General features: G+C 44.7%; 1 protein-coding gene across 1 annotated transcript in view; it reads left to right on the top strand.

Annotated features, from left to right (window-relative positions):
- The first annotated feature begins 3316 nt into the window (after positions 1-3316).
- rybpb (RING1 and YY1 binding protein b) overlaps positions 3317-18452 on the top strand; it is an 18442-nt gene continuing 3306 nt past the window's right edge. The window contains exons 1-3 of the mRNA XM_053315154.1: positions 3317-3435; positions 4055-4180; positions 18240-18452. The exon at positions 18240-18452 is cut by the window's right edge and continues 93 nt beyond it. Of these exons, the coding sequence (XP_053171129.1) occupies positions 3410-3435; positions 4055-4180; positions 18240-18452 (365 nt within the window). The 5' untranslated portion in view covers positions 3317-3409. The remainder of the gene's footprint in view (positions 3436-4054; positions 4181-18239) is intronic.

An 18452-nucleotide genomic window follows, 5' to 3' on the forward strand; every position in this document is an offset into this window, starting at 1 on the left:
TATGAAGGTTGTCCAAATGACCACACTTAAAGGCGAAGTGAAAAGCCAGCTATCAAAGAGAGGCGTGAGATGAGATAACCATACAAATACAATCTTTCCTTGAAGGCACTCATGATGTTGTGCTCGGTTGTATGCATGAAAAGAGATTTCAACCCTTACTTAATTACATCCTTACACTCTAAAAAGTGTAACAAACTGTTTTGGAAAGTTACACACACTGTTGAACGCACCACTGTGTATTTTGATGATAGGAAAGGTCTGTAAAGGTCATCAATGAGGCGTACAGATCTCTTTTCGTCACACAACCCCCGACAGGACATATGACTGTTTGATGTTGTATGTCCTTGTCAAACACTGTAATGATGATGTTTGACGATCATGCTGGCTGTTGCAGAGATTGAACCTCTTATTTCTACTGGCAGTTTTCACACATTCATGCCTAGCAGCGGTACAACTTCAATCTTCTATCAGACACCAGAGCACCTCTCTGGAGTTTTTGCAACTCAAGGCTGTTACATGCTCTGAACAAAAATGCTGTTTGAGATGATTGGATGTGGACAGATTTGTAAAGTAGGAAACCCCAATGATCTGACAATGACTCCCATGTTACAAGAGGCAAATTTTGTTTTTGCATTGTATATTAAATCTTCCAACTCTTCTCATTGTGTCTGAATTGTTTCACCACTTGAATGTCATGCTGTTCGAACTAGGCTGCTCGCCTCTCATGCATAATGAATGAGGGCTAACTGTTTGCTTTGTGAAATCGTGTGCGAGTAATGTCAGAGCCTTGCTCAAGGGTGTAGTTGATGAAGGAGGGAGGGAGGGAAGAATCTGCACTCCTCTCACCTTTGGGCCAGCTGTTCACGGTAAATGTTTAAAAATGCCTCCTCTAATGTGTTTTTCATTCTTGTTGTATCAATGAATTAACCAGTCTGCACAAATATTGTGATCTCTCTGAAAAAAAAAGTAACTGCATGTCTTATCCTGCTCTGAATGCAAATTAACTTCACTTGCTAGAGTCTATGCAAGTGAGTGTTGTACACGTGCAATTTTTTATATATTTTTTTTTAAAAGCATTTTTCCCAGGAACTCATTACAGAACCAGTGAGCCAGGGCTTAATGTTGTTTTGACTGAATTGTAGTTATCAGTAGGCCACCGTGATGAAGCTCAATTAGAGCAGCATGCTATGAGCTAAGCAGAGGTAATCACTGGGCGGAGGGCAGACTTATGTGAAGGCACGGATATTCACTCTGAACTGAAAAAGCGAGGGATTCACAATAGGACCTGGAGCCGTGGAGAGCAGCTAATGAGCCTACATGATTCACGCTTGGTCTCCCCCACAGAGAGCCTTGTCCTGGGCAGAGCGGAGGCGCGCAAGAGGTGCAGTGTTTGCTCCAACACATTCCATGACGCAGCCTGTCAGAGCCAGGAGGGTAAAGGGGCGATTAAAAGTTTCTCTTGCAAAGGCTAGAAGAAAGAAAGTCTTCTGTGTCTTATTGGGGTCTTGAACCAATTTAAGAGACTATGGACATGTTTATTTCAGTAAACAGAGATGGACAATGCTTCTAGTCAGGTTGTATCTTCCCCATTCAAACTGATGTTCCAGAGAGCTCTTGAGAGAGAAAAATGGGTGAGGTTTTTTTGAAATTTTACTGTTCATAATGACAGACAACAGATATTCTGAACATATTTGGATATGCCACAAAATCTAACTTCTCTGACAGCATAGTGCAAGCATGATTAAATACTTGTAAATATGTGTGATGCAATGCCTATGATCTGTAGTGTTACTTCACAGCAAACGTTTTCTGTGTTAAATTATAGCCTTGGTGTTTTGTGTGGAGCTTGCATGTTCTCTCCATGTTAACACAGGTTTCCTCACATTCCACAAAACATGCGGTCCAAGTGATCCTGCAGCTCTAAATTGGTCATAAGTGTGAAGTTGATAGTGAATGTGTGTGTTGCTTGTATTTAAACTCTGTGATAGACTGGAGTGTTCCCCGTGCTGTTGCACAATGCATGCTGTGAAAGGCTCATCATCATTGCTTTGGATCAATTCTTTTGTGCCCCCCTCCCTCTAACTAGAAACATGTTTTGTATGTGTATCTTCAGTTGGGTGTTTGACAGCAGAAAGATGTGACATGCACAATTTGACATGAAAGCTGTTTTCGCAATCATCAGCTGACGGAGGAAGTTTTCTCTGTGTGCTTACCTTAATCTCACGAGAGTATGACCTTCGTGACATCACAACTTATTTGGAAGCCAATCGCGGTTCAATTTGCAACTTGCAAAAGTGTGATGTGGAAATTTGAAACTTCCACATCAGCTACACACAGAATGTTCTTCTCAGTGAAATAGGAAACATTTTGCATGCAGCAGATAAACCTTTCAACGGAAACATATTTGCATATTCATAGATTTTTCAATGAGGAAGAAATCGCTTTTAAGATTGTGTTAGTAGTTTGTTGGATGTTTGTGTGCAAAAAATGTATCAGAAAAAATATTATTCAATATTTTATACATCTTAAAACATGTCTCAAGGGGATCTTTATCCTTAAATGAGCTGGAATGCTGCAGGAGGTCATGGGCAGGCTTCCAGTGGCTTTTCTGAGGACAAGAATGAAAACTCTTTAATGTATTAAGACTCCATGTGTCTAAAGAGCTTGTAGTGGCTGCATTTAACTTGATTTTTTTTTAAAACAATGACTTTGTAGTTTTGACAACCCTGTAATACATTGCTTCTTTTTTCAATTGTTCTTAGTCTGTGCTACCTTAATGTAATTGTTTTTCCTATTTTGTGTAATGTTTCCTTTCACTTCTTTTCTCCTTAGGAAAGCACTTTGAATTGAAACTTTTAAAGTTCTGAATAGAGTGTGTCATGTGTGTGTGTATTATTGTGCACTACATCATTTGTGTGTATGTGTATGTATTATGGTATTTTTTGCTCATGACATGTCAATCTCATGCCGTGTTACTTGCGAAGCCCACATACACGCGTGTGCATGTATGCAGGCACGTACAGCACATGTTCTATGTTGTCTCCCGAAAAAAGTTCTGTAAATGTTTTTGTTATGATTGTTTCGAGTAATAAATCAATAGTGCAACATGTTAATGTTTATGTATGCGTGTGTGGGTGGAGGTGAGCTCTGTCAAATATCTCTAGTAGTTATTAAAATAGCTACTACCGTAAATATCCATCCAGACTTTTAAACCGAATCGCGCTGCTATTGGCCGGCCGCCGGTCACGTGGGGTAGTGCAGTCAGTCGCTGTGCCTTGCCTCGAGCCAGCGCTGAGTGGAGCCTGTCTGCCAACAGCTTCAGCAGCGGCTCTATCTGGATCCTACTACACTCACTGACAATTAAAAGGAGGCCCTTTTTTCTTCTTATTTCCGAGGATTATTGTTCACCATGGGCGACAAGAAGAGCCCTACCAGGTAATGCGACCGCCCATAGTCGGTTTGTACTTGTTTAGGGCGTTATGGGCTCGATATTTGGATGCGTTTCTCTCACTCAGGGATCGTTTCTCCCTTTTTCACTTGGTATGCCACAGCTAGCTAGAATAGTGCAGTCACTATGGCGGCTTCTCGCTCCCTACAACCCAGTCACTTAACAGACAAAGGGAAATTTTTCAGAGGATACGCCTGGCATTCCCTGAAACGCTCTTCCGTCTCGACGAAGCCTATTGTGGGGTTCAATGTCGAAATGGACATTGTTCGCTATCGGTTTTATCAGCCGACATGCTTAGCTTCGATGCCGAAAAAATCTAGCATTGCTTGCCTGCCTGCTAGCCTAGCTGGCGATACTGTCGGACGGTGTGGATAGTCGCCCGCTTCGCCACTGTGGGGATTTATTAACCGAAGAGCTCTACTTGCCGGGACTCGAACCCAATATTAATGACAACACCTTCATGATGCTGTGCCGTGCTTAGTCGCTTGTTATATTAGATAATGGCTTATGTTAGTCCAAATCTCCTTTCTTGTTAATTCATGAAAAAAAAATTGTTGGTGGCAATTACAAAACTAACTTGACCTTAACATTTGTCTCATTTGTAAGGCCAAAAAGACAAGCCAAACAGACCGCTGACGACGGCTACTGGGACTGTAGTGTCTGCACCTTCAGGAACACCGCCGAGGCTTTCAAATGCAGCATCTGCGATGTGAGGAAGGGCACATCCACAAGGTAACGTTGCGCTCCCTCTCTCTCCTTCTCTCCCTCTCTCTCTCGTCTGAGCGTCTCGTTTTTCCCCCTGCTTGGCTGGCTGCAGCAGCATTGCATCGCAATTTATGGGAATGACAACTTTGATCGACAGCCTATTTGTCTGTGAGCGATCGAGGACTTGTTGATGGGGGCGGGGGGGGGAGATCTGGCGAACATCTCCACGCCGTTTTTGTCTGGATTATTCGTAGTTTTCACATCTCATGCGACTAAAAAACATTGCATTGCTTTTTTTTATGCGATCGTCTAGGTAGGCTGGCTGCTTCACTAGCCGGAGGGGGGGTGGGGTGGGCGGGGGTAGAGGGACCGTACTTCATGATGGCTGTACAGCTACAGCGCATCAACAGAGCAACAGCGAATGGGCTGCGGTTTATAGAGTGAAAAGAGGTGAATACATGTGTGTGCGCCTACCACCTACCTGTAGGATCGCAGAGATTCCTAAAAATGATCAGATTGAGTGTGCATAAGGTGGATGTACAGTAAGGAGATTAATGTATTTCTTAGTTAAGCAAATTGGTTGTAATCAGGATTGCAGATACATTCCAGATGTGCATTTCTGCATCTTTCTGTCGGACTTTCTCTCTTTTGTCATTCAGTTTAAGCTGGTGTCAATTCATGCCCATCTTTGTGTGACACTTGTGTTCAAAGCTCTGACAGCTTTTGTCCCATATGTTCCAGAGAGCTATACTTTACATTATGAGAGTCTATGATTTAATTATTTTCTAAACTCAAATCACTTCAGCCTTGTCCCCCAAAGGCTGTATACAAGTGATTTGCTCTCAAAAAAAAATTCCTCCAGATTAATCATATCAACATTTATAGTAACTGGCTTGTGTGTCCCGTACATTTCCCCAGAGCTTTTTAGTCAGAATGAATTGTTGTGATGTCAGCAGAAGACTGCGTCTTATGGGAAACGCAGATGAAATCACTATGTAACTCATATGTCATGACGGGATTCCCTTTCGGTTTTGTGTGTACACTTGACGCCTCCTCCCTCTGTTCTGGGGAATGTTGTTGCTGATAAGTAGCGTACGCCACGGTGTGAGTTTGTTTGCTCGTGTCATCGGTTTGCATGATGAGACGGAGAGATGTGTGAGTCATTTGTGGGTTTGTTGACAAGTCCCTCGCACACTAACCTTTCCAGCTGTGGTTTTTACAATGAGTGGCTCGGCTGCCACCCTGGGCGCACTGCCGACGGGGAGAGCACTGACGCCGGTTTACTGAGAATCCAAAAAAGATTGAGTTCAGTCTTAATTGTCTGATTTCCCCCCTTCCCTCCTCCCACCTCCCCCTCCGATCTTATCCTAGCAGAGTGTAGCTGAAGACCACGGTCGATGATGCAGGCTTCGCAGCGAGAGCAGGAAGTGGAGACATGTCATAGCCACCCAACCACGGTGCTTTGGCAACAGCCCAATAGCCTCTATTTGGTAAATGACATCACTGGAGTGGTTGTTGCACATGGCTGTTTGATCTGAATTGTTAACCTTTTTGATTTATGTGATTGTTTAGTGGCGGGGCTGTCTTTTACTCTAATGAGCACTAATTAGCTGTCTTTTCTCCACTGTTTTACAGTAAAGCACGAGAGAAGAGCAACACGCTCTCAGCCAAATGATTCACACTAAAGGCTGTTTGCGGATTCTTGTCTCGCTGCTTTTATCTGCGGCTCCGCTTTGAATAGGCTTTTATGCAAGAGGACATGTGTGTTCACAAATTAGAGCTCCTCGGAGCGCCTCTGTTCTTAACTTTGAAGTGTGATTCAGATCGCCCTCGGTCTTTTGTGTGGACTAAAAGATAAGCTTCACTATTGATTCGTGCAGTCACTTAAGACATGTTTTGAAATGGCTCGGTGTGAATGTGTGAACGGTAACTGTCCCACAATCCCCAAATGTTTTTCCTTTTTTTCCCTCTTTCCTCTGTGTCCTGGAATGAAGGTCAGCTGGCATTGACTGTTCTTGTCTCTAACAGTAGAGACAGAGAGGAGAAGATGGATGTAGCTGTTCTGGGCTGCGTCACAGCCAATCATGCATATCTTCATCTGTTCCTGATAAGCTGTTGGTACAACAGGTAGCAATCAGAAGACACCAGCACAGTGATTTGGTTATCAGCAACAGTTTGTCACACAGAGAGTACCGAACTGTCGTAAAAGAAATTCAGAATCAGATGAAAATTTCCCCCCCTTAAAGCTCGATACACACACAGTCTGCACTGAGTCATCATGACGCCAGCTGTTTCTGCAAGTGTTGATGCAGAACACACAACAAACAGGATTCATGATGACAGACAGATAGCAGCTCACACCATCACGGCAAAGCTTGAAGCGCACAGCACTTGTCCCCTGCCAGCAGTAGGTAAGCCAGGTAACTGCGGGTCACGCAGCTCTGGTTTGTGCTAATGGAGCCAAGAATGTGTGTTAACGAGAGCAAAACTCTGGCTGTGGCATCAGCATGCAGGGAGGAGGCCCTGCTCTCCCCAGCCGAGCGCTGCCTAACGAACCTGTTGACCCAGTCCAGCTCAGTGATGTAACACGATACCCGAGAAGGCAAAAAATCTAGCCTCTGCCACTCTGACTCTTAAACAAGAAATCTCCCTGCTTTTTACACCTGACCCCGCTGCTAATCTACAAGTCCAAGTAGCCTGAGTGTTCAGCGTTCACATTCAGCTCCTGTTTTTTTTATTTTGGGTAACCAGAGAGGGGCTTGCATTAGCATCCCCTGTGAGGTGCATGCGATCATATTTAAATGTTTCTGGCATCTGAGCCAGATCGCTGTGTGAACGTGATACCATGTTGCCGTACATCAGTTTGCTTTGTGGCGGTGTTTGGTATGCACCTCTGGCAGCCCCGGGGCCCAGGGAGAAACCATTAGGAGTCCTCTAAAGTTGATTGATGGTGGGGGGATCACAGGAAGTCTTGAGGTACCGCAGTCTTTTGACTACTGCGCTGTTATCTGTGCTCTGTTGCTGCGTTTTTCAACCATTTCAAGAAGCTCCCATCTGTGCTTTATATAGAACAGAAGAAACAGGAGTCTTCCACTTGTTAGCAAAATGCAGCCTCCTGACTTGATTATATAAACTGACTTACATTTGTCTGAAGCTGCAGAAAGCACACAGAACCAGAGCCAACATTAAAGCTGATGTAGTAGGATTGGGCTGATGTAAAAACTTTTAAACCAGTTTTATATCAAGCCAAATACTGGACCAATGATACTGAACGTTACCAGTATGTGTCGCACGTAACTCAGCTGCTCCCGAAAGAGCCCACAAATGAGATTGTAGTGCTCTGAGGGGAATCGCCACACTGGGTCAGCAAGGTCCAAAATTAAGTTATGTTGAATACAAACTTTGGCCAGAGTAAAATTTGCAGCAAAATTATTTTAGTTTAACAGAACTGAGAGCTTGTGTGTTCATCAATACAGTTGTCTACACCACCCACATAATGGCTCATGTGTCATGTATGCTATGGGCACATAGCTGTGGCCCGAAACGTATTTTTTCAGTTTTACACATGTAATTACAGTCATTTGGACTGGGATCTGAGCGCTATCAAAACGCAGGTGACCTACACTCAACACGGCACCTGAATGCCTCCCACTCTGCTTCCTGTGTAGACACTGTGTCAGACCATCTCGAGCGTTCATGGAGTTTCGCCGTACTGTTTTGATACACATAAAATAAACACATACATGTACATTCTGCACAGAAATGAACCAGTAATTACATCAGAGTCATCATGCCGCATATTTCATTACATGGCTATTTTTTACTAACATTTTGCCCGCCAGCATGCCGGATAGTTTTCTGAGATTTACCCGCCAAGCGGAAAATTTACCCGCATTTGGCACTCTGCGGGTGTTAATTTCAGACCATGACAGTGTCCAAACAGAATGAAGGATGGGAACGTGAATAATGTCAGAGCAGAAAAGGGGATTGTCTTACGCCAAAGCGGTTAAGAGAACGGAGAGAAGCGATGAAATGATGGCAGCGCAAAAAGAACTTGAGCTGATCAGAATATCTGCGTGGACAAGAAGGCATTCATTTGCCATCATATGATAGTGCTGGTGAAATACAAGAAGTCACAAATGAGTAAGATGGTAGTGGACGCTGCCAGGAGATTCTTGAACATGGTGGACATTTCTGGAGAAGATCTAGATATAACACTGAGGGAAGGATTTGGGTCTGGATTATAGATAGGAAAATGTCTTGAATTGGATTACTTTAAGTGTATACTGTAAATAGTAAGCACTGTGAAGCTGTTACAATGCAGCAAATGGCCATAATGCAACAATTGTGGACGCCAACCACCATGAAACTCAACAATGGAAGAAGAAGCGAGTGTAGCGGCACCACATACTGACAGCTGAGTGATGGATTGTGTTTTTATTTCTCACAACAACCATTCAGCTTAAGTTTTCTTATTGTGCTAGGATGCTTGCATGGCTATGCTTTGCGACTACGATGCTAGTCGTGCTAACTGTCTGCTGGGAGTTGTAAACAGTCCAGACGGGTTTATCCAGGTTATCAGTGAGATCAGCAGCAACTGGCCTCATCTGATCTCATAATGACAAATGCCAGTTCTTATAAAAATCAAACTGATTTAAACTTGTGGACCAAACCAGCAAAACTAGAAACCAATCCAACCCTACTATGTATACAGCAGTATGAGATGTACAGGTATATTGATACAGGTGTCAGATATAAGGTGGATAATAAATAAATGGTTAAGATGGCCCTTTACTATTAAATATTTATATAAAGGTCCTTTGGAGAGAAATCTAAGCAAGGCAATTTGATAAGGTTATATTTATTATGTTGTATGTTTCCAGTGAATGTAGATGTAAAAAAAAAGAAACTCAGTGAAGGATAACATAACATATTTAACATATTCATAACTAGAGCTGTACAGAAATAATTCACCATTACAATGTATTGCATCTGTTTGAATACGTCACCAGTCTGTCCCTCCTGGTTTAGATCAACCTGCTCTTAACAGTGAAAACAAGACAACTGTAGCCTGTTGTATAGACCACCATTGTGTTAATACTGCATTGAGCAAATATTGGCACACATATGAAGGACTGTGGGTTGATGATGAGACGTGTGATCACTGTGGCAAACCCATATGACTCAACCTAAGACAATTACTGTAATTTATCCGTGATCCTGTAGATGTATACGTGTGTGTACTGTATTTACTTTGTGGTTTTATATTTGAGGCTAAACCAGTAGATTATTAAAGTTAGAATCAGGATTATTAAGCAGAATCAGGATCTGTAAAAATCTGACAGATGATGACACGATGCTGTGGTTTAACACTCAGGCAAAAAAGTAAAAGTGCATCTTTCTCTTTCTGTGTGTGGGTGTAAGTGTTGAGCCTGCACAATTATTGTAAGATGTGTGTGTGTGTGTGTGTGTGTGTGTGTGTGTGTTGTGTGTGTGTGTGTGTGTGTGTGTGTGTGTGTGTGTGTGTGTGTGTGTGTGTGTGTGTGTGTGTGTGTGTGTGTGTGTGTGTGTGTGTGTGTGTGTGTGTGTGTGTGTGTGTGTGTGTGTGTGTTTTTTTTCTCATTGTGCGTGTGCCTTTTCTGTCTTTTACAATGATGGAATAGAGTCATTATAATCTGCGGATTCTACCACTGTCACATTAAGGCAAATTGTCTGGGATAATGGAATTACATAAGAGGGGACATGCCAGCGCTCAATTTATATCTGCACTTCCTCATCCACCCCCCCACCCTAAACCCCCCCCTGGCCGCCCCAGCAGCCCCCCTCTCAGAGGAAACTGCTTTTGCTTATCCAGCATTATCAGCATCTGCGCTAAAACCCTAAGCAGCAGCGGCCAGCCCTAATCTTTACATGTTAATTGCCGGATTTAAAAGTTCTTAATTACTTCATGGGATTTGGCAAAGAGTGCGAGTGATTAAATACAATAGCCAATTTGGCAATCTGACAAAACAAGAGAAATGTAGAGAGAGAGAGAGAGAGAGAGAGAGCGCTGCCGTCGAATCGGGGGCTCCTCCCCAATCAGGAAAATACAGGAAAAAGGCATTTGAGGACAAGGAGGGAGAGAGGGAGACGGAGGGAGGGAAGGAGGGAGTTGTCAAAATGTGGAGTCACAGCTTAGCTGGGTAGTAAGGAAGGAGGGCAAGAGAGGACAAGGAGAGAAACAGAGCGGTAAAAAGACAGAGAGGAGTTTAGCGTCTGGATGTGTGTGTGTGTGTGTGTGTGTGTGTGTGTTGAAGGAAAAGGGGGTGGTGGGGGTGTGTGGATGGCTGCAAGGGGGGGATGTGCTCACTCAGCCAAGAGTCTCCAGGGGCTAGAGCAGAGCGAAGCACATCATTACCCACGGAGGGAGAGAACCAGACCGGACAGCCTCTTCAGTTTTCGAGCAATGCCACCGTCCACGCACGAAGGACGAGCAGCAACATCTGACATGTCATCGGCCGCATATGAGAGAGCAGTATCGAGCGCGTTCTCTTGGGAAAGTGGTGAGGTAATTCCCAGCGTCGAAAGCTCACTTGTTGTGGATTCTCATGCTAGTTTAGGAGCGAGTTAATGATTGTTAGTCTGAGCCATAATCTAGAAAAAAAAAGAAACCCAACTCGGTATGGGTACAGAAGTCAGTCAGGTTTCCTCTCACCTGTTTGTTTTTGTGTTTGTTTGCATAATGTCGTTCCAATCGTGCAGAAAACAAGCTGTGGAAGCCCCCGCCCCCACCCCCACCGGCAGCACCTCACGCTGATGTGTGGAGCAAATTCAAAGCAGACTCTATTTACACTAAGGCAAAAAAAAGAGGGGGGAGGGAGGGTGGGGGGCGATGAGACAGGAGCAAGATGGGACAGGGAGTGACAGACAACCTCACGTGCACCACTAGAGGCAAAACATCAGAAGGAGGGAGGTGAAGAGAAGCAGGATTTAGGGATGGCGGGGGTTAACGCTCAGGGAAGAAGACAGAGAGAGAGACAGAGAGAGAGGGAAACGATATGTGATAGCAACCAGTGTGACACATCGCTGCTGATGGAAGGAGCTCAAACATACTTAGTGCCCTATAGCAATGATTCGCTGTCAGTCAGCTCAGAGCCTCAGAGGTCAGTCATGGAAAGAAAAGACTTGTCAGTGTGAAGATAAAGACACAAATGTTTACAATCTCTCTTCTAATCCTTCTAGAGAAGACCCTTCCTGCTTATGTGTGTGTGATTTAGACGCACATACAGGATTCAGGAAGTTTAGAGTTGTTGTAGAAAAAGTAGAAATATGTGATGTTTCTTGTATTCCTTCAGCCTGGCCGTGAGTCTATGAGTACATAAAGAGCACTAAAAGAACACACACACACACACACATGCACACAAGTAGTGTTAGGTGTTGGGAGAAAGGGGACAAGTGACAGTAATATTAAGCCCTCAAAATCCTGACTGGAAGGGAGGGATGAAGGGATGAATATGTAATGCCTCTGGTGGGCAGTGGGAATGAACTGAGGAGCTCTGTAGCCCCAGGCCACTCTTGAGGTTATCCTCACTCAAACCCCCCCCCCCACCCCCCCCCCACCCCCTCCCAGCCCTCTGACTCACACAGATCACTTTACACACGGATCGGCCGGAGGTGACAACACTGCTGCTGTCACTACAGACACACGCTGATTAAGAAGCGGCTGACAGACACACAAACCTGCTGTTATTTTTATGTTTCAGTCCCAGTGAATGAATAGCTCAGCTGATGTGCATTGATGGAGGAGTATTTATTAGGTATTCTGTCTATCTCTTTGGACTTAGCTGAAGGTAACGCTTGCAGACATAGAGGTCAAAGGTAATAACTGACAATTAACCGTCAACAGCTTGAATAATTGATTCATCATTTAGGTCATCAAGTAGGGATGTCATGATCAAGTTAATCTGGCTCCAGTCCTGGTTCAAGGCCTTTTTATATCAAGTTGATTTCATGCCAACCCAGACAGAATTCACAACGTTTTTCAATTCATGTCAGGGATTCCCTCTGAAAAAATCATGAAAAAAAACTCTTTTAAATTCATGGGACCTTGCAAAATCCTGCAGCTCTTATCCAAATACTAGACCCTCTGAACTAAATTTCATCATTTTTGTGTGTGTTTTTTTAATATATGTGTGTTCTAAGCCTCACCAGTTGCTCATTTACTCCATCATATCATCATTTATTTGAAAATAGTTATTTTTTCATACTTTTTTCATACTCACTGTCTGCAGTATTCTGCAGGTTCAGTTTCATAGGTGGATATTTGTACTATGTTGACTTTGAGGTTTTTCTGTCTCTGTGATACCTGTTGAGCCTGTTTGAGTTCAGGAAATGTACAGCTTACAGTTGTTTGGTTTGTTATGGTTCAACAATAAGGCTTGCCCGGCCCCCCCAGGACAAGTAAAATGCCATGTTGGGCAAGTAAATCTAGCAACACCCTTGTCTGATCAAAAAAGATATAGATAATGTTGTCATTCTCAGGCACACAGCAGAGTCTGTCCCCCTAAGCATACGAATTGGCACACGTAGTTGGCTAATCAAGAATTTAGTATGGTAGTAGTTTGATGCGTGAAACAAACACACAATCAGGATTTAGTGGGTGCTGTCAAATAGAAACAGACACATTAAAGTGTTAAATCAGGAAACTTATTGTGAAAGAAACAAGTCCAAAAACACCTTGTACCCATCAGGTTAGAGTTAGACAATCCGTCCCATTTATTTGATCAAAACTTGGCCGACCAAAAGAATTCAGGTGTGAGTGAAATGAAACTTGTCCAGTCAGGCAAGTGGGTCAACTCTACTCAAACTGATTTCTGACATCATCAACTAGCAGCTTTAAACAACAATAAAACCAGTCAGGGCTAATTTCACCTTGAACAGGTCTGGGCGGATTATTATTAAATGAATTGAAACACATCCAGAAAGTATATATAAGAGTACAATTATAATACATTTCATTATTAAGCATCAAACTGCTACTATAATATTTAAATAAGTGTAAAATGACACACAACGATCTGTCATCAGCCGGCTGTTGGTGTTGAACCAGAGACTACATGAACCGGGTCAGTCCAGGTCCCTGCAGCACTCCTCAAGTCTCCCCGTCCAACATTCGACAATAGAACAATGGAGCACACATATACCCACTGACTGCTTAACATATTCTCCAGGCTCTGCTCCATCACCCTCCATATCTGTAGGAGGGTAGAGGGGGGGGGGGGGGGGGGCATCACATGCTCCTACATGATGATCAAGGCACACTGCGAGTGTTGACACAGACCAGTGCATGTAGTTGATTGGTTACACTGTTGCCAGAGCATTGTAGGGAGGCGCTGCGATCAAACCCGAAGCCCCTGCGGCATTCTCACATGTTGGATCTAAGTGATTTTTCTCCAGGCTGAAGCTGTAATGGAGAGGGGCGGTGGAGGGGTAGGGGTGGCAGTGGGGGTGGAGGTCATTGGTGAACGCATGCGAATAGAGGATTCATGTTCCTGAACAACTTTGTACATCATCGAGGACGAGGAGCAGCCGTTTGTACTTTGTGTGGATGTGGTTATTGACCGAGTCTGAATGAGCGAGTGGGTGATGTTAAATAGTCTCTTCAGCAAGCCGTCTGTGGCCCAAGAATACTGTCGTCTGTCGTCTGTCTCTCTCTCTCTCTCTCTCTTTCTCTCTCTCTCTCTTCACTCCGCTGTCTGCCGCTGCATTCACTCAGCCTGGCAGGAAATAATTGCTTGTCCTCCACACAGCACTTGAAATAAAAGAGCTGTGTTAATGAGGGCTTTCCTGCGCCTCTCCCTCTCTCTTTCTCACTGTCTCTCTCCCTCTATCACACTCTCCATCGCTCACTCACTCTCTTCATTACTCTCTCCATGAAGCGCTCGGGCTCATTGTTTTTCGGTTTCTCTAGAAAGAGTTCCCCCCCCTCGCTCCAGCTTTTCGTTCTCAGCCGGGGCAGTATCACCCGCTGCTGCTGCTGCTGCTCCCTCCGGCTCCAGCGAGAGCAGAGGCGCGTCCGTCTGCGCGCCTCCGGGACGGTTCAGGCCGAGCGCAGCCATCTAAATACCGGTGTCAGCCTCCACTGAATTAGGAGCTTTTAAACATGATGATAGTTATTTGAGGGCATCCCACCGAGGGGAGACTGCGCCACTCCTCCCTCAGCCAGACGGCAGAATTGACGGGCGAGCATAGGAGGAGCTGTCAATCACGCTCTATTGTAGCGCAAAGAGAAGGTAATGTGCTGTAAGCCCTCACAGTGGGAAACAGTTCGACAGCAGGGATTTACACACTACCCCCACACACACACACAAGCTCACAGCGGTTCCCCAGGAATTTATTGGCAGCAGCAGGAGCAATTTCACCAATTGGACCCTGGGGTTCACTGCTGGTCCTGGTCCCAGTATCACTTCCAGTACCTCAACTGGCACGCACATGATATCTGTTTAATCTGGATGCTTGCAATGTAGTAAGTTGCGGTTTAATCGGGATATTTATGCTTATCAATAAGGGCGTATGATCTAATTATGAAGTGTAATTAATATGAATGAAGTGCAAGTAGCAGACACATATGGTGAATCTGCAGCCAGGCTAATGTGCCATGGAGCAGCGCTGTGCAAAGTCACCATGTGTGGTCAGTAAATAAATAATGGGGCAAACAGGGCAGCAGCTCATGGCTGACTTACAGCTGGCACTGAATCACCGCTTAACTAGCGGGGCAGCTTCTGCCGCCGCCGCTGCCTCACACACACACACACACACACACACACACACACACGAATCTCAGGCTCTGATCAGGCTCCTCAGCTGTCATTCACCACCTCCTCGGCTAATAGCGCACGCCGCCAAACAAAAAAGAAGTGATTTCCAGCCCTGCTGAAATGCTTGTGCTTTGTGTTGGTGAGCACATGCTATTCTTGTGATTGACCATTTGACAATGGCCTGAAGGCGTTCACTCATTTAGTCACTTTCTCACTGGTTTGTAGGAGATTTCCCATCAGAGTCTGACCATGGGATCAGGAAACCAGTGGAACTCTTGGGACTCACTGGTTTCCCACATGATAGGCTCCATTGTGTCATCAGAATAAATTTCTGCTCATATCATCTGTCATATGTCAATATGTCACAGCAGGTTCAGCATAAATTGATTACAGCATTATTTGATTAGTATATAAAAGTAGAATATGACTGATAGTCCTGAGAAGAAGTCCAGTGCTGTAAACCCAACATGTTAACTTGCTTATTAATGAATTCATTATCAACTTCATGATTTAAGCATTTAAAAACTTTGCTTACTGAAGCAGCTTTAACATTACTTACTACTACATGGGAGGCAATTAGTTCTAGATTTAAGTGGACCTGGGATCAATGGATTTGATGTGAACAGAATATGGTTGGCATTTATGAGGCTGAGCTGTGATGGGAAGAAAATTTCACCCCTACCTCACTATCTAATTTGTCCCGACTGAACCCCCCCCCCCTCCCCCCCAGCGGGTGCCTCACACACATAGAGAGAGGTAGAGAGAGACCCTGAGCTCCAGCTAATGGATCAACAGGCCCAGTGCTCATCAGCATTCCCCACAGCTGCCGTATTGATTGGAGTGTAGTGCAAGCATTACGACATGATGCTCTATTATGCCCCGATTGATTGGCTTCTGATCGGCTGCAAGTCCCCACACCCCCTCTTCAAGGGGGGGGGGGTGGAACTGCGTGTGTGTAATAGACTACAGCAGGAGGAGGAGGAAAGCAAATGAGCCTGTTGGAGGAGAAAAGAGGAAAGTCAGAGGAAATTTGTGAGAAGAATCGGACCAAAACGTCTAAAGTTTGAAATTGAAACTGTTGGTAAAGTATAGAGATGCAGGGAGTGAAAGACAAGTGAAGACGGGAGCGGCAGGAACATGCAACTGGACCTGACAATAAGATGTTGCCAAATTGAAACACTGAGGCTAACCACTCGAGCAGCTGTCTGAAAACCACTCTCCACAGCAAGCCACTCAAATCAGCAGCATCAGTCCCACCCCACTGCTGAGCTTCTTCTGTTCTCACCGCAACTATTTACTCCTAGACTTGTTCCATTGCGGCCCATCCAACTAAAAATGTTAGTTTTGTATCTGCGCAGCCTCATGCTACCACTGTAGAGCCGAAACACACAGCCTAAAATGTTATCATGATGTAGATTATTATTACAATATACGTTTAATAATAGTAATAATGCTTAATATACAGTTAAGACTATTCTTCTTAAGAAAGAACCCTAAAGACAAGGTGACAACAGCACCAATATGACTTCATCTTTAACACCTAAATAACATAAAATAGTAAACTGCTGTGATTCCTGTCACATCAAACACCTCCAACATTTTAGAGGCTGTATACTGAACATTGATTAAAGATAGTAAAAAGTAAATGTAAAAATGGCAACTTGAAGAAAAAAATCAACACAATTGAGGCATTATTAAAGGTAACCTTGTTAGGTAAATCGGGGTGCAGTGCTGTCCTGAAAAGTGTGTCCCCCATTACATCTTCAGTACAGTCTCTTTGTCTTTGATGACATTTTTTCTCGTTTTCTTCTGAGTCGTTTATTCTTCAGAACACAGTCATTCATCATTCTGAGAGTTGTTGTGAGTGGAAACATGCGTCAACCACATGTGTTTGTTTCTGTGCCGTGTGATTGACGGTTTGTGTAGTGTTTCTGTAGACTCAAAAATAACAATTAAAAATAAATCCCGTAAGTTTCTGGTGGTAATCGTTGATGATTTTATCTTTTTAAATCATCAAGATCGTTCCATCGCCCATTCCTATTCCACTAGACCTTTTCTAAGACCTCGCTACACCTTTTTAAAGACTCCCCACTTGACCACAGGTCTATTAAAGCAGTCTGAAGGATCAAGGACTCCACTCTGGACTGTTGGGACATTACAGAAAGTCCTCCTGCCAGGATCAGGATTGGCTTTGGAAGGTTTGTGTATACACAGTAAGCTAGTAGAACTCGTCGTGTTCCTGTTGAAAGGCCTCCTGAGTGGCCCGTCGAGCCGTTGCCAGGCTGTTTGTTTGCACGCTAAGCTTTTCAAGAGTGTGTGTGTGTGTGTGTGTGTGTCTGTGTGTGTGTCTGTGTGTGTGTGCATGTGCGTGTGTGTGTGAGCGTCCTTGTGGTTTATTCCTCACCATGCCTGCCCAGTGCTGGCCTGTTATTAGCTGTGTCGCTGGCTGCAGTTTGTTCTCGGCTGAGTCGGGATTCTCTGGAAGGCTTCAGTCATCCTTCCCTCCTCTCTCTCGGGGTCCTCTGCTTCTCCACCTCCCCCTTCTAGATGCTTCCAGCTGGTGTCCATTATGCTGCAGGTGTGTGTGTTGGCTCAGGCATTTCGCAGCACCACTTCAGGCACTGTTGATCTGCACAGCTGATCAGAGCGATGCTGCTTTTACTGCGTTTAGTGGTGACACATCAGACAAAGATGCTTTCATGCTCGTTTTTAGCAAATCAGAGCATCGTTCGTTGGAATTTACACATTTATCTTTACATCTATCTTTGCTTTTATCCTCTCTGCTGAGTCGGAATGATCAAACTCAAATATGATTACATTGTGTGTGTGTGTGTGTGTGTGTGTGTGTGTGGGGGGGGGGGACGTGTGTGAAAATGAGTCAGAAGTGGATGGAGGAGCTCAGCGAGTGCAGCAGCTCCACCACATCCAACTGAGTCTCAGTCTGTGACAAATGGGGCCAACCCCGCGGTAATCAGATTAGAGGACCTAAGTGACGTGCTGCAAATGTCCCACCTTGTGATCCCGTGCATTCATTTTATTACAGCCGCCAGCTAATGAGATTACCCCTCAAAACAGAGCCTGCTCCACCAGGAAAACCCACCTCTGCAGCAGCTGGGAGCAGCAGCAGCAGCACAGCCTCTAGGTTCACTCACCTCTTCTTTGCTCCCCCCCCCCTCCCCTCTCTCTCTCTCTCTCTCTCTCACTCACTCCATGCTGTTGCGCTGGCCAGACTGCGCTCACAGCTCCACTACTAGTCTAATCCATGTTTGTGCCTTGGATCTCCTCCACAGGAAACCCAGGATCAACTCCCAGCTGGTTGCCCAGCAGGTGGCTCAGCAATACCCAATGCCTCCCCCGGCCAAGAAGGAACGGAGGGAGAGGAGCGAACGCTCGGACAAGGAGCGCCCAGAAGGCGAAGGTGAACGCGCCAACGGAGAGGGACGTCCCGAAGGCGAGCGTCCGGAGAGAGTTAGGCCAGAACCGGACACCCCGGAGAAAGAGAA

The sequence above is a fragment of the Scomber japonicus genome, chromosome 3 (genome assembly GCF_027409825.1).
Source record: "Scomber japonicus isolate fScoJap1 chromosome 3, fScoJap1.pri, whole genome shotgun sequence".
In the NCBI taxonomy this organism is placed as follows: Eukaryota; Metazoa; Chordata; class Actinopteri; order Scombriformes; family Scombridae; genus Scomber; species Scomber japonicus.